Genomic DNA, 14,489 nt, shown 5'->3' with positions numbered 1-14,489 from the left:
CATATTTCCTCAATACACTTATTGCTATCAAAAATGTCTAAACATTACATTTGTTGTTCTGGAACTTGTTGGTTTTCCTTCACCTTTCTCATATTATAGTACATGTTAGTGCATTTATCTCTCTAGAAATTATTTTCTCTTTAAATTAACAAGTTAACCCAAAAGTATTGAAATGTTTTCTTAACAGTGCAATAATTACGTGGTAAACCCCATTGGGAATGTATGTACTTTAAAACTATTGGCTAGAAAATCCTGGGAAATTAACAATAACTATTGACAGCTGCCACTAAGGCTTTTTCTTTGTCCTGATGAGTTTTTATGGTTGGCAGAGATAAGCATGCCTTTGACATGTCCTTTGGTCTACTTATTAAAAAGGCTCTAAGTAATTAAACATTGGTATATGTGCTGTTAATAGTAGTTTTCAGCACAACAAATTGTACTTTTCAGCAAGCAGATACCTTCTAATGAAGACAGGCAAGTTTCCTGGACCTTGTTTTCCTTTGGACACATTGACAGTAGTACATAATGCACAAAAATCGACTTCACTGCTGACTTTACAGTTTTTGCATCCCCAGTTGCTTGAATGTTTTTCATAAAATACCTCTTCCATTGAACAAAAAAAAAAAAGTTGTGCACTTAGACTGTGATGAGGAGAAAGAATGTATGAATATTGACAGTCAATGGGATGTTGTTGAGGACAAAATATGTGACTAATAATTATCCTGAAATACCGTTGCCAGATGCTGCAACTTTTTCAAAGTCAATTCAAGTTTTCAATATCTTCAGATTTTTCTATAAAATGTAGTGCTGCATGAGTAGTTCAGAACCCTTCTGTATACTGAAAATTGGGAAACATAAAACCAAAGACCAGGTTTCCCTGGAGAAGAGGAAGAAATGAAAGCTACTGCATTTATCTTAACTCAGGAACACCAAGCAAACACTGAATAATTCTCAGTTTTCAATGTAAAAGACTGGTTTACAGGCTTGAGAAGTTCAACTCAGTGAGCAGCTAAATCTTTCATTGAGCTTCTGATTTCCCCTCCCCCCCCTTAACTGTCTGTTGAGAATTGCTGTTTGTTAGCATGCTTTCTGACTGTTCCTGACAATGGAAAACAGGTCCTACTGCTGGTGTTCCTAGCTCTTCCTTCCTACCCCAGGACTATCCCTGGCTTTATCCTTGCTCTGGGGGACTGAATTTCATTTGAATGTTTTTTTAACAAACAAAAAATATATACACATGCACACCATATTCCATCGAAAACATCATACCACAGAACTTAAAAATAAATATATAAAAATGCCGACAATTATTTTTATCTTAATGCAGCAAGGAAAAATAATGGATAACCTGTGGTTTTGAAATGGCAGTTCTTACATTTTTAATCTTCTCCATTAGTATCTGTGTTCTGCATCTTAAAGAGATGAAAGTAGTGAGAGAGGTGAGTCTGCCCTGCAGTGGATGGGAAGAATACAAACTGAAATTTTGTGTGTTGTGACTGTGGATTCAAGCAGTGCTTGGAAAGCCTTTTTCAAATCAACCATGAAACCTCTAAAATATCACTTTTTTGGAGTAGTTCTGGTATTTTTTGTAAACATTTTCTTATATTCTTGTGGTGTTTTCCACTGTGTTGAGCACTGGAAAGCTTTCATCTGTGTGTTTTGCGTGAGGAGCAAGATTTTGGGTCTCATTTCCTTGGGCCCTTGCTCAAGTGCCATCTGTGGCAGGCCTGATGGCCTCATGGGACTTATGTCGTAGTCAGCATTGCAGCAAACTGACCTGCTTTTAATTTTATTTGTTCTGAACAGATAGATATATTAGGGCATTTCAAAACTGATTCTTCTAGTGTTTTAGCTTGTACCTTTAGTGTATGGGAATGTGGGGTGCAGCCAGCCAGTCTGAAAGCAGCAGCCTGGATTCAGCTGGAGCCTCAAGTGAGTCTTTCCAGTAGCAAAATAATGTTGCTTGATTGAGATTTTCTGAAAGCGGGGGAGAAGATGTGTTGAACTCTGATTTTCAGCGTATGTTGAATATTCTTATGGTTACATTGTCTTTATTTGGAAATCAAAGGGCAAGTGCTGTTGTTTTTAATTTACGTGCAGAAAAATAATGCCCGAGTTTTGGCTTTTCTCTCTTTGTGATATTATAGCACCATTTCTGTTGTGGACACATTTATTTCATAAAGATATAACTCTTAAGTCTCTATGGTATCCATACACATTCCTGTTAAACATAGCACATGTTGCTGTTTAACAAATGTAAAATGTATTCTATAGCAAGTAGTAACTAGAGAAAGAGCCTCGGCTAATAAAGGAGGTTATCTCCTCAATCATTTGATACCATTCTAATTTTTGTTATGCTGAACTAGAGAGAATATGGGGAGAAAAAAAGTTTGCTAAGTGAGACTTCAGTATGCTGGTTTGTGGGAAGTGATTTGCATAATGATTCATCAGGAGGACAGAAGAAAGAAAGAATATCTTGTTATATTCAGCCTTCATTAGACATGCCAGGCTTATTGCTATTTAAAGGAGTCAGTGTCTTGATCTTTATAAACCAAAGCACCTTAAACCTGAAAAATGAACTATAGTTTAAAAACCAACAGAAGTTCAGAAATGAAAGCTGGGAACATTCCCAGTCCATCATCCCAAAATCAATAGAATTTCTAAGTAAAAAAATTTTTAGTAATTTCTCTTTTTTCACTCTTGAATGTATTTGTGTGTGTTTGTGTGTACACACGCAGGCACACACACACAAACTTATTTTGAGCAGATTCACAGATGTTGATATGCTCCTGTGGGGAGAGAAGAAAAACCGCATTTTTGGAGGAGAGGAGTGTAGTCAGTTTACAATTGAATTGGATGCTTACATGATTTTACTGAATACTGAGGGTATTACTGGTCTCAAAATTAGCAAACTCAGTACTGAGGCATCCTCATAAAATGGGTATCATGTTTTGTAAAATTGAGATGCGCTGTTTTACTCTGGATATATTTTTGCTCCTACTTCAGCTTTGTGCCACGCAAACAGTAGCAACTTATTTGTATTACATGTTACTAAAAGTAACATTTGTTATCACTATCTTTATTTTTTTCACGTCTGGCTCAGTATTATTTGGAAACTGTTTGCAATGTAGAATTTGGGGGTGTTTGCAAAGAACTAGTTTTACTTTTGAAAGGAGGACTACAATTCTGTTTAGGAGGGGAGTGATGCATTGCTTTCGTATGGTCCATTGAACAGGGGTCATGCAGTGATGACTTGTCAGGGAGTTGGGTCATAGTAGGACATATGTGAAGTTGTCTTCAGTGATGTTTAGCCATCAGGTCTTTCAGTCTGATTTGCCACTACCTTGTTAATTTTTTTGTCTTATCAGATGATAGAGAATGTTTAATTTGTACAATAAAAGAGGTAAAATAGGATCTGTTACAGCTATTGTGGTACATGCTGCTTGTTTCAGAATGTTTTTACTTCTGAAATAGCTGCATACTTTGACGTACCACCAACTTTCAGCAATTTCTAACTAGTGCTGGTTTTGTAGTGATTATTCATCCTAAACTTTAAAAATCAGCATGGTTTTCCTGAATGAGAGTGAAAATAATAATGGCTAATGAACTGTCAGCAGTTTAAAATGTGGTGTCCTTCCAAAATAACACCAACCCCAAACCAACCACTAAAGCACAATACGTACGTCTTTCGAGGACTGTTAAGAGCTGAAATGAAATTAATATGTGAGTTATACAATTAACTCAGAATGTTCTATTTTGAATTTTGTGTAGTAGCTTTCTGCTGATGCTTACAATGTTTTGCTTCTAGGTCAGCATGATGGACCTCTACCACGGCAGCATGCTGGATTGCTCCCAGAGTCTTTGATATGGGCATATATTGTGCAGCTCAGCTCTGCGTTACGGACCATCCATACAGCAGGACTGGCGTGCCGAGTTATGGATCCAACAAAGATTCTAGTAACAGGCAAAACAAGGTAATGAAAGCGTTCATTCTTACTGTGTTACACTGCTCTGTATTCATGGTAGCTGCTGACCATGCACCTGTTACAGAAATAACAAAGTCTAACTGGAAAGTTTTGTTACTTTTAACTGGCATGAGACAATGTGCTAAAACTTGAAAATTTTTTTTAAAGTTCTCTTCAAACATGTTTTGGGAAGATTTATGCATTATCCTCAAAGTACTGTTCGGATCCACTACTGACAATTTAGAAATTTGTTGATTTATTTGTAAACTGAAGACTGATTGTTGCATTTTATTGAATAGCAAAATCAGTATTTTCTGCTTCATAGTAATTTGCTGAGTACTGATGACTCCAAAGCATTTGGTGAATGCTAGGGGAAAAATTGAGTAATGAACAAAATTTAATGACGCTACTTCCATTTCTTTTCTTTTTCCTAAAGGTTACGAGTTAACTGTGTTGGAATCTTTGATGTTTTGACATTTGACAACAGTCAAAATAATCCACTGGCATTAATGGCTCAGTTTCAGGTAAGACAACAACGCCATAGTTAGATTGGTGTTTTGGCACAGGGAGTACTGAAAACCAGTGTGATTCCTTTTGGAAGACAAGTATTTTAATTAAAGTGTAGTCCAATATATCTCTCTCTAAATGGCTGTATCTTTTCATTCTTAATTTTGTCTTGGTTCTGCCATGCGTTGCTCAAATTTGCTTGTAATTTAGAAATGTGAATGCTCGTTTTGCCATCTTATGCTTCAGCAAATTCATCAAACAGGTTGAACTATTAGTATTTAACAAACCTAAGTCAGAAATGTTGGAAAATATGAATTTGTAAAGGAAGGAGAAGAAAAATCTTACCTTTAGTGTTAGAAATCAAAAAATAATGGTTCAGTGACAGTTTTTGGTCTGCTTTCTCTGTGTTGTTTTAACAAAAAGAAGTGTTGAATATCTGTTCACAGAGGAGTAAGAGATCTTTTAAATAACTGCACTTAGGCCTTCTCCTCACTCCTAAAATGTTCTAGTGTATCCTTATTTTAGACTCCTAGTTTTTTCATGCTCTTCTGGTGTTCTCTGAAGTGTGGACGTCGCATAATTCCCAAATTAGGAAGAATCCCTTTAGACTTAACAAAAACTGTTCTACAGTCATCTGGAGCATCACTGTGTACAGGAGTGCCTCTTTCCCTGGCTTCCCCTCAGGGTAAAGTACATTGCTTCAGCAGTCATCACATACCCTGTCCGTACTGGGAGTGAAAGGCTACAGGATGGAGTTGGATTTTTTTTTTTTTTTTCATTAATTTTGCTTATTCACTCTGAGAAGTTTGCTCATTCAGAGTTTTCAAGTAATAAATGAAATGTCTGAACTTTGGCCGGGCAGAAACTAGCTTATTGGAGACCATGTCCTAGAACATAGCAACTTTTTTTTTTAATGATATAGTAATTTTCAGTGTACTGTGAGTAAGTACATCAAAGGATTCCCTGCCTGTCCCCAGCTACATATCAATGGGCTTTTGTAATAATTTAATAGAAAACAGCTGAGAGAAGATAGGAATACAGGTGAGCAAGGGATTCCATGCCTAAAAATGTAATGAGATTTTTAAAAATCTAAATGCTTCTTTAAATTTGTTTTAATTGCAGCTGGGAAAGAGATCCTCTGACATGACATTCAAGTAATGTCAAAGCAAAATGTTTAATGTACTTGGAGGTACAAATCTAAAAATACTCACAGGTACATGAGTCTGTCAGAAGCATTTTCCACGATAGCAGCTCAACACTTGTCAACTAACTTGCTTGGTAATGCCTAGTTTTGTTTAGGGGGAATGTTTTTGCATGTTTTATACATTGTTAATATCCAAATTGTTCAGGTATTATGCTAAACCAGAAAAGAAGTATGCTTAAATACATAGTTTGGAAAATCTAAACTGGAGTTAGAAAATATAGTATTGCCTTCTTGTTTTGTTACTTCCTCTGCAAGAGCTAAGCTTTCACTATACATTTTGTTCCTTCAGAGATTCTGGACTGAGTTAATTCCTTGAAATTCAGGAGTCATTTGTCATCCTCTACCTTTGTTTGCCCTAGCCAGATAAAATTACAAAATAACAGCTGCTGCTTGTCCTTTTTCCTCTTGATCCATGACCCAGTTCCTGAATTCCTCTGGGATTCCTGTGACTGTTAAAAATGTAGGTTATCTCTTGGTTTACGGCCCAGCTAATATGCATTTCCTTGTTGCTGTCTTCAATGGAGGAAGGTATTTTTGTTAGCATTTGTCACTTTCTGGCTATTTCCCATTGTTAATACAGATAGGAAAGAGTTTGGCCAGAACAGTGAGGGGCTATATAAAAAGAATGCGATTGTTCTTTAGAGTCTGTGTTAAACACATTAATTTATATGATCATTTAAGAGTTAAAAAAAGGCAACAATAAGGGAAGCCAAAATACCATTTGCATTAAAAACAAGGTGTTAAACCTGTATAAATTCCAGCACATCGCTTCCCACTTCCCAATTCTTATGTCTTGTGTCAGTCACTTATGAGATACACAGGGGAAAATTGTAAACAGTGATGTAGGAAACAGTAAAAATGTTTAATAAATATTTCTGTATTTGGAATAAAATGAAAGTAAGTTCTTTCCATATGAAATGAAGAAAAAACATAAGTTTTATTGATTTTGCAAGGGTTGTAAGGTTACGTTTACTCAAAGTAAATATTTTTTAATTTAGTAAACAAAAATAACTTTCACATGCACCTCCCCAAATTTAAAGAAACTAGCTGAAGAGGCATCTGAAGTATTAATGTTGACTTTAAAAAAAATAATAAAAAAATCTAGAAACTTGGAGGGACTTCTAAGGGCAACTTCAGAACTTTAAAGGATAAGTGAATCCACAGAATTACAGAGTGGATGAGCTGATATTGATCCAAGGAAAGCAGTAGAACAGGATAAACAAAAAAGCAATGTCAGTTTCAAAGAGTTTATGGAAAATAGATCTTGTCAAATAAATCTTATTTTTGACTAGCTGACATGTCTGGCTGTTAAAGCCAAGTGTATAAAATGCTGAGGTATCTCCAGGGCATTTGGCATAGTAGCATATACCTTTTTAATATTTTAAAAAAAGTTACACAGAAGGGAAAGGGTACTTAATTAATTTTAAAATTGCTTACTGACATTTGAAATTAATGTCTCCCAGTTATCAAATGAATGAAGAGGGCTATTTCTGAGTTTCTCCTAGGGGCTGGTTTTTAGTCTAATGCTAATTAATATTTCTATCGATGAACTAGATGGTGATACAATCTTTAGTAGCAAAGCTTTCAGGAGATGAAAAGATAGGTTGGTACAGGTTACAGTTATGAATTAAATGGTCATTAGTTGCATGCAAGGTACGTTTTTGAACAAAAGGCAGCTTGTACTTAAAAGGTGTAAAACTCTTCCTTTAAGTTGAGAATCAACTTAATAGTCACTGTTGATAGTTACTACAGCAAAAGTCTTCTGCCAGGCCTGTGGCAGAAGGAACTGGTGTGATCCATAGATATGTGCAAAGCACAATATGGAGTATAATCAGGGCAATGATTGTACCTAACGTTGGTCTGTAACTTGTACTAGCAAGGCTAGTACAGGAATACAGCATGTATTTCTGGTGTCCCTGCTCCAAGGAGGTCTAGTATTTCTTGTGTGCCTCCTTTAACCTTTCTCTGCCTAGAAGCAGGAAGAGCTGAATCTTTTGGTATTTTCAGAGGGGAGGCTAGGACTTAATAGGCATACGTGTATTGCTTCCTTATAGAAAGGATGGTGTACCCCAGCTTCTGGAAAGTTGTATAGTCTGTCTGCATGAATAGAGCTGGTCAGTGGATGGTAGTTCTATCCCTTCTAAAATAGGAATCTGACTTCCATAAATCCTGATCTCTATGGGTCTCTTCCAACTCAAGATACTCTGATTCCCCTATCACACAGGAAAATTACTGCTTGTCTTTGTGCACTTGTAAAACTTCAAACAACTGGGCATTTTAATAAGAGTTTCTTTCAGGGTTTCAGCTGTCAGTGAATAGTGAGGTACCTCCAGAGAGCAATTCAGCTTGGTCAAAATCTGAATTGTCTTGCAGAATTATAGATATCTTAAATTGATCAGACTCTTAACTGAATTGCTTGATGGTTAAGTTCCTAAAATTTGACAGGTGAATCCAAGCCACTTTTGAGACTAAAGCAAGTTAAGCATAATTTGAAATGTGTGTGTTAGAGGCTGCACTGATGTGTTGTATCATCTCTGCCAGTTTTTCTATTAGATGTAATTCACAAAACAAACAAAAATTAAGGTTGCAAGTCAAACACTCAAAAAACCAAAGACCCAGATTTAGAATTTCCTGGCTGATGTTAATGTAAGACCCTATCAACCATTTAAGAATCTAATGCAATCTGTATTATAAAAACACCTATGTAAAGGAAGTTTTCATAGGGTCTTGCCTGAAGTTGTATATTTTCAGTGTGTCAGGGCTGGGTGACGATAGAGAATGTGTATGGAATACATCCTTATAAATTACTAAAAGTTGGAAGATACTAAGTGTGAAGTAGGAGACTGCAGAAAGAAGAAAGATTGCGGTTAATACAAATACTTACCTATTTCTTTTAAGTCTTTTAGAGAAAAAAGTAATAATAAAAATTCCATTGTGCCAGTTGACGTATGTCTGTGTAGAGCTACTGCATCAGCAAGATTCCTCTGTTTAGTACTCTAGCAGTGTCCTCTGCTGCTCAAATTGACTGCTTGGTAGTGGGAGCAAGTGTATTCCCACCAAAATGGGGTTTGTTGCTCTGGTTCATTTCTCTCTACCAAAGTAAAAAGAAGGCTCAGAACTTCCTGATTCCTTAGGAAATTGAGTCTAGCAAATGCCCGTCCATCTCTTTCTCCACCACTTTGTCCTACTCATTTCTGTCTCATTTTCCACATCCTGTTTCTGTCTTCATTAGCTACAAGAGTACTATACTTTCTAACTTCTGCCGTGTTGCATATCCATGTTTAAATTGTTTTGTTTAATCATATTTGATATGGAAACAGTGGGGAGACCTGGAAAGGTTTTCTTTACTCTGTCCCTGAACACCTGGGAGATGTGGCTGCAGGGAAAGCTCTGCTCAGCTGCTGTGGCCAGAGGCAGCAAACATGGTTACCTCTCTGGGTGGAAGAGCTGTGAGGGGCTGTGGTGCATTCGCCATCACAACACTTTTCTAAAGCTGCCAAATTCCAAACCTAACTTCTAATGTTGCAGTGCTGCCAAATTTTCAGCCTTTCTTACAGAAATGACAGAAGGTGTATTCCTTGTGTGACTGTTCTCTGCTAACGAGCATTTCCTTGCTCTAGGCTATGGAGCTGACATTCTCAATAATTAGTAGCTTTCACTTTCTTACTTTTTCAAAAATATCTTACTTTCTCAGAAAAAAACCTCAGGAAAATACTAAATTTGTATTTCTAGCTGACTCTTTAAATCCAGCCTGAAGCGGGCATCCAGCATGGAAAGCTGCAGGTGTTTCAAGCTTGTTGTGTGCAGCTAAAAGCCTTGCCATAAATATCATTGTCTGCTACTAAATTAGGCTTCTGTTTTTAGGGGTAGGCTTTAAAATATGGTATATGTTTTCGAAATAATTTTTGGTGGCTGTCTATTAAAACTGGCAGAATTTTCTGTTGTGGCAAAGCAGCCTGTAGGCAGCATTCATCTTTTAAGAGCAGTTCTACTTTTAAGGAAAGTGTTTAGTAACACTTAAGGATTTCTTTATAAAATGTGATGCTGTTCAGTCTGTCAGCCATACAGGCATGTTCATGTCTAGTTATTTTGGGCAGTTCATATCTTTTCACACTGGCCATCAGAGATTAAAATCTTTGAGTTCTGTTAAAATAGAAACATAATTTGCTGGAATCCAGTGTGGATTTCAGGGTGGAATTTACACTGGATAGATGGTGTGAAAAGATATGAGTCCAGCAAATCCTGTTTGTGTTAACAAATAATCCTTCCATCAGTGTTCCTGCATATCGTACTGAGAAGACTTGCTCTATTTGCCACTAACTCCTTGACTTGTCAGGAGCAAGCAGATGTATGATTAGGAGAACCTGTTTGCAGAGCTTCTGCTCACTACACAAGAGTTCTCTCTGGTACAATCCTTAAGCATTCAAAGATATATATATATATATATATAGTACCTAGACATTGCTAGGTATCAGGACAGATTTTCCTCTGTACATTTTACTTACAGTTACTTGGACAGTCGTGTTGAACTATGATTTGAATAGCACTTATTTTAGTTGCTCAGATTCTTCTAAGATTATAGAACTGTCTCTTTACACCATCTAGTACCGTAGGTAATCATTTATTTTTACTAAGAATTTTATCTGTGTGTATTTTCTCTGTTAGCAAGCAGATCTGATCTCCCTGGGGAAAGTTGTGTTGGCTTTGGCTTGCAATTCTTTATCAGGAATTCAGAGAGAGAATTTGCAGAAAGCAATGGAACTGGTGACAATCAACTATTCCTCTGATCTGAAGAATCTGATTTTGTAAGTTTGCCTAATAAATCTTTTAAAGGAAATTACTACTTTTTTAAAACCTACAAATGAAAATGTCAAATGGTATTTTTAGATGCAAGTAAGGCTACAGATATAACTACTATCATTGAGTTGTCTGCGCAGTCAATGCATCGTTAAACATTATAATTTAAAATTTGTATAATATGTATTTTTTGTTGTGTATCCAATAAAATCGATGTCCTTTCTTTATTAAGTACTGTTAAAGCTCTTAATAAGAATTAGATGCTTAAACAAAACAAGCATTTTAAGTTGTCTTCAGTACTGGGCTTCATTGCCTATTATCGACCATAGCATTATGCTAGTCTTATCTTAGAGTTTCAGAAGGTATTGAGAAATAGGCACATTGCCTTTTTGACCAAAGGGTTGAGTGCTCGTTTTTCTTGGCTGCTTTTTATTTTGTGATGTTCTTTGGTATAGTCAGCCTTTCTCCTCTTGCAGCCTAAGAGGGAAACGTAGAAATACCTGTGTGCTCCCTCATTTGGCAAACAATTGCATTACAATCTGAATATTCATGTCTTCTCTGTTTTTGAGTATGTTCTTGCTGTTTGAGTGAACTATGCAGTTCCATGAAAGTACACTCCTATCTTGTATAAATGACTGGATGTATACATGTAAGTTAACACATGTGTTTTCTCTGTTAATGTATTTTTTACAAAACACTGCAATTGTCAACTTTGTGTATTAAATAGACATCATCGTCAAACAGTTACAAAATCATAATAGGATGATCTCTGGCATTTGCAGCATGCTTAAGTAATCTTTTCGGGGGTGGGGATATTTTGGCAGGTATTTGCTGACCGACCAAAACAGGCTTCGCAGTGTAAATGATATCATGCCTATGATTGGTGCACGATTCTATACTCAGTTGGATGCTGCTCAGATGCGAAATGATGTTATAGAGGAAGACCTTGCAAAGGTAAATAATTTAGTAATTCCTAGAGGAAGATCTATAGTCAGTTTTCCTACAGCTGTCCTTTAAAAGGGAATGTTTCTACTGTTTTTTTCCTTTTGTTTAGCAACCTAAGTAATCTGCCTGCAGACTTGAGAATTCTGAGCTCAAGGTATTGAAAGTCCAAAAGCTCTGAGGCACACTAGTTTTAGGATGTCCTCAGATGAGCTTTAACAGAAGTAACATCACTGTGTCCAACCAGCAGTCTTGGGGAAAAGGTGTTCTTTATAGAATGGTTTAAAAAGTAGTGTTCTGAGTAAGTAAGGCCATGTATGTCATCACGTAGTATGTCATGTAGTCTGTGCTAGGGATTATATAGCAACAAGTGTTGCCTTTAAATTCTTGGATAGATTTGGATTTCAGTATCCCTGTACTTTCATGTTTTCCTTTCCAAATGAATACTAGGTCATGGAGGTAATGGCTGCCATCCTCAGTTTCCCTGAAATGTGAACCTTTTGCTGTGGGGGTCTGGTTAGTCTGTCAAGGTTATCAAGTGCTAGCTACAAAGGAAAAATGTGTACTTTGTCCAATGTTAGTGTGTATTTGTCAACAGGAAAGGGTGTCTGCTCATCAGAAGCCACTGATAACAGGGTTTTCTAACAAGAGAGAGATACATTACAGAAGGCTTTCATGACAGTGAAGATGCATGTTGGATAGGGTATTAAGCTTTGAAGGATTTAATCAAGTCTGGTGGCTCCTTTCATTATATGCCCTCATTGAGAATTTTTTTTTAAGAGGCAGTAGACCAGTGTTTGGGATTCTGATGGACTGGTTCTCTTAATTTCTCCACCATTGACTTGTTGGATAACAGTTTTTCCCTCCTTAGTGAAAGATACTGAAATCTATCAGAAGCAAAGAGCTGTAGAAGAGCAAGGCGGCATCTACTTTGGATGCAGAGCTCTAGATGATTGGTGCCCACTCCATCCAAGTCAGCCACTACTCCTGGTCTGAAGAAGTTTAAGATCATTTCTTGTTAAGGTGGCTGAATGTGCCTGCCCAAAATTGGGCAGGTGGACCTTTTCCCATAACAAAGATGGAGATTGTCCTGTTATCAGTATTAAGCAGTCTTCAGACAAGTTGTTTGTAGCAGTTGCTTATCACTGGCAGGTGAGCAGAGCTACTACAAATCCAAGTTGCTGTATAGCCCCCAGTTTGGCAATAGCTATTTAACTGGCAGTGATAAATAGTGGTTGCTAATTAGCTGTTATACTATGTTTTGTTTGTACTACCACATCCTCAGTCACATCAGAGCTACAGTATCCCTTAAGTCTAGCCTAGTACCCTCTCTTCATTGTTGCCCCAAAGCAGATGCTTAGGGGGAGAGTATTAGAACAAGACTAGCATATGATATTTTTCCCTTTATTCTCTAAGCATGCAGTCATCTGTAGCTTAGGGGCTTCTGATGATGGAAGTGGTTTGTATGTAGTTAATAACTTTGTTTTCTTGAAGCCATGAATATGTTGTTACTCCCGTAACATTCATGTTTCACAGAGCAGTGACCCCCATTATGCTATCCCTTTTCTTACTCACCTTAGTATTCCCATCATCTATTTGTCACAGCATTCAAAGCCTCATTTTTTCAAGTCCTTTAATCCACTCTGTAGACAAGCTCCCTACCTTACAGGCTACCAAGCCTGCAGAGAGGCCACCTGGAGACTTAGTGCCAGTGTTGTTGCTCAGCTGTGTCACCATTCACTGGGAATCTTCAAGGCAGTGACATTCACACAGATGTGGTTTTGGCTTTTGTGTATTTGGCCACATACCAAAAAATTATTTGGAGGTTGTATAGGCCTCTGCTAGCTGGACAAGGTAAGTCTTCCCTGTCAGTCTCTAAGTGTAGCTACTGTTGTGATATGAGCTGTTCTGCTGTGTGTTTTTGAGACTGGTAATAGAAGTCTTGCAAGCGGTGGGTTGTCTGAGGTCAAGCTATTATCACCTTGACCTACTTTATTTATACAGCTGTGCGCAGTAATCTACTCCAGACAGGATTCATTTGGAATCCATATGATCATGCGTAGAATGAGATGCAGCTTAGCATGAATAATGTTGGAGAGCTGGGCCATTGGAGAATATGAATAATATCAGGAGAGAATCTTTCTCCTCCCAGCTTTGAGCGGCTTTTACTTAAAAGATTAATCAATAGTGTAATGCAAGCTAGGATGTAACTCTTTATTATATCCTAAGTGATGAGAAAAAATGTATTAAATCAATTTTTTAGTTGCATCTATTCTAAGCATTTATGATTCTATTGTTCTGTCTTTTGTGTCAGCTTGTTCTCATTGCTTTATCTCTGTTGTTGATGGGACTTGGAATGGATACTGTTTTAAAACTTAAATTCTAGCTTTTTTTGAAAAAAATTGTTTCGAAATTGTAATCAATTGTAATTTGAGTGCTAGTCTGATATTGCTAAATATTTACTAATAATGGCCTACAAAGCATTTCTGAGAAAAATTCTGGTAGATTATGTTCCTTCTCATCTTAACCTGAAATAAAGTATTATACTATATACTTTTACAGGTCTTGATAACTGTGTGTATATATATTAACATATTCTTTTTGTTTAACTTACTATATTTTAGCATACCTGTAAGTATAAGCTGGCGAGAGACTAGACTTGTTTCCCCAGAGAAATAGATTGCCTGATCCAGTTCCTGCTGGGGCAGAAAGGTGTGGTTAGTTGTTAAATTTCCAGATTATAATTTGAATATGAAGTGCTAAAATAAGCATTGGGCTACTGATATCCAACATAATGCATTCGATCTCTTCCTGAAAAAATTATGCCCTCTGTTTTTGAATAAGTAAGTCACTGTAATTCATAGTGCTTCATTGACGTTGCTACTGCATATCTTTTGCAAATAAGTGTCTTAATTTTATGTTTTGGAAACTTTAATAAGATCTTTCTTGTTTTCTAGGAGGTGCAAAATGGAAGGTTGTTTAGGCTTCTAGCAAAATTGGGAACAATCAATGAGAGGCCAGAGTAAGAAATACTTGTTTTCATGGTATAGAATATACAAATCCCAGTTTGCAAT

At 36.8% G+C, this 14,489-nt stretch overlaps 1 protein-coding gene across 8 annotated transcripts in view; it reads left to right on the top strand.

Moving 5' to 3' along the window:
- Window positions 1-14,489, top strand: part of PAN3 (poly(A) specific ribonuclease subunit PAN3) — an 81,573-nt gene that overhangs the window by 60,268 nt on the left and 6,816 nt on the right. For all 8 annotated transcript variants that reach the window (XM_074914885.1, XM_074914866.1, XM_074914875.1 and 5 more), the window contains 5 exons: window positions 3,809-3,974; window positions 4,402-4,489; window positions 10,342-10,481; window positions 11,298-11,427; window positions 14,373-14,437. In XM_074914885.1, the coding sequence (XP_074770986.1) occupies window positions 3,809-3,974; window positions 4,402-4,489; window positions 10,342-10,481; window positions 11,298-11,427; window positions 14,373-14,437 (589 nt within the window). The remainder of the gene's footprint in view (window positions 1-3,808; window positions 3,975-4,401; window positions 4,490-10,341; window positions 10,482-11,297; window positions 11,428-14,372; window positions 14,438-14,489) is intronic.

The sequence above is a fragment of the Athene noctua genome, chromosome 1, assembly GCF_965140245.1.
Source record: "Athene noctua chromosome 1, bAthNoc1.hap1.1, whole genome shotgun sequence".
Taxonomy (NCBI): Eukaryota; Metazoa; Chordata; class Aves; order Strigiformes; family Strigidae; genus Athene; species Athene noctua.
Note: the sequence above shows the minus strand (reverse complement) of the source record. Positions and strands in the feature narration are given on the sequence as shown.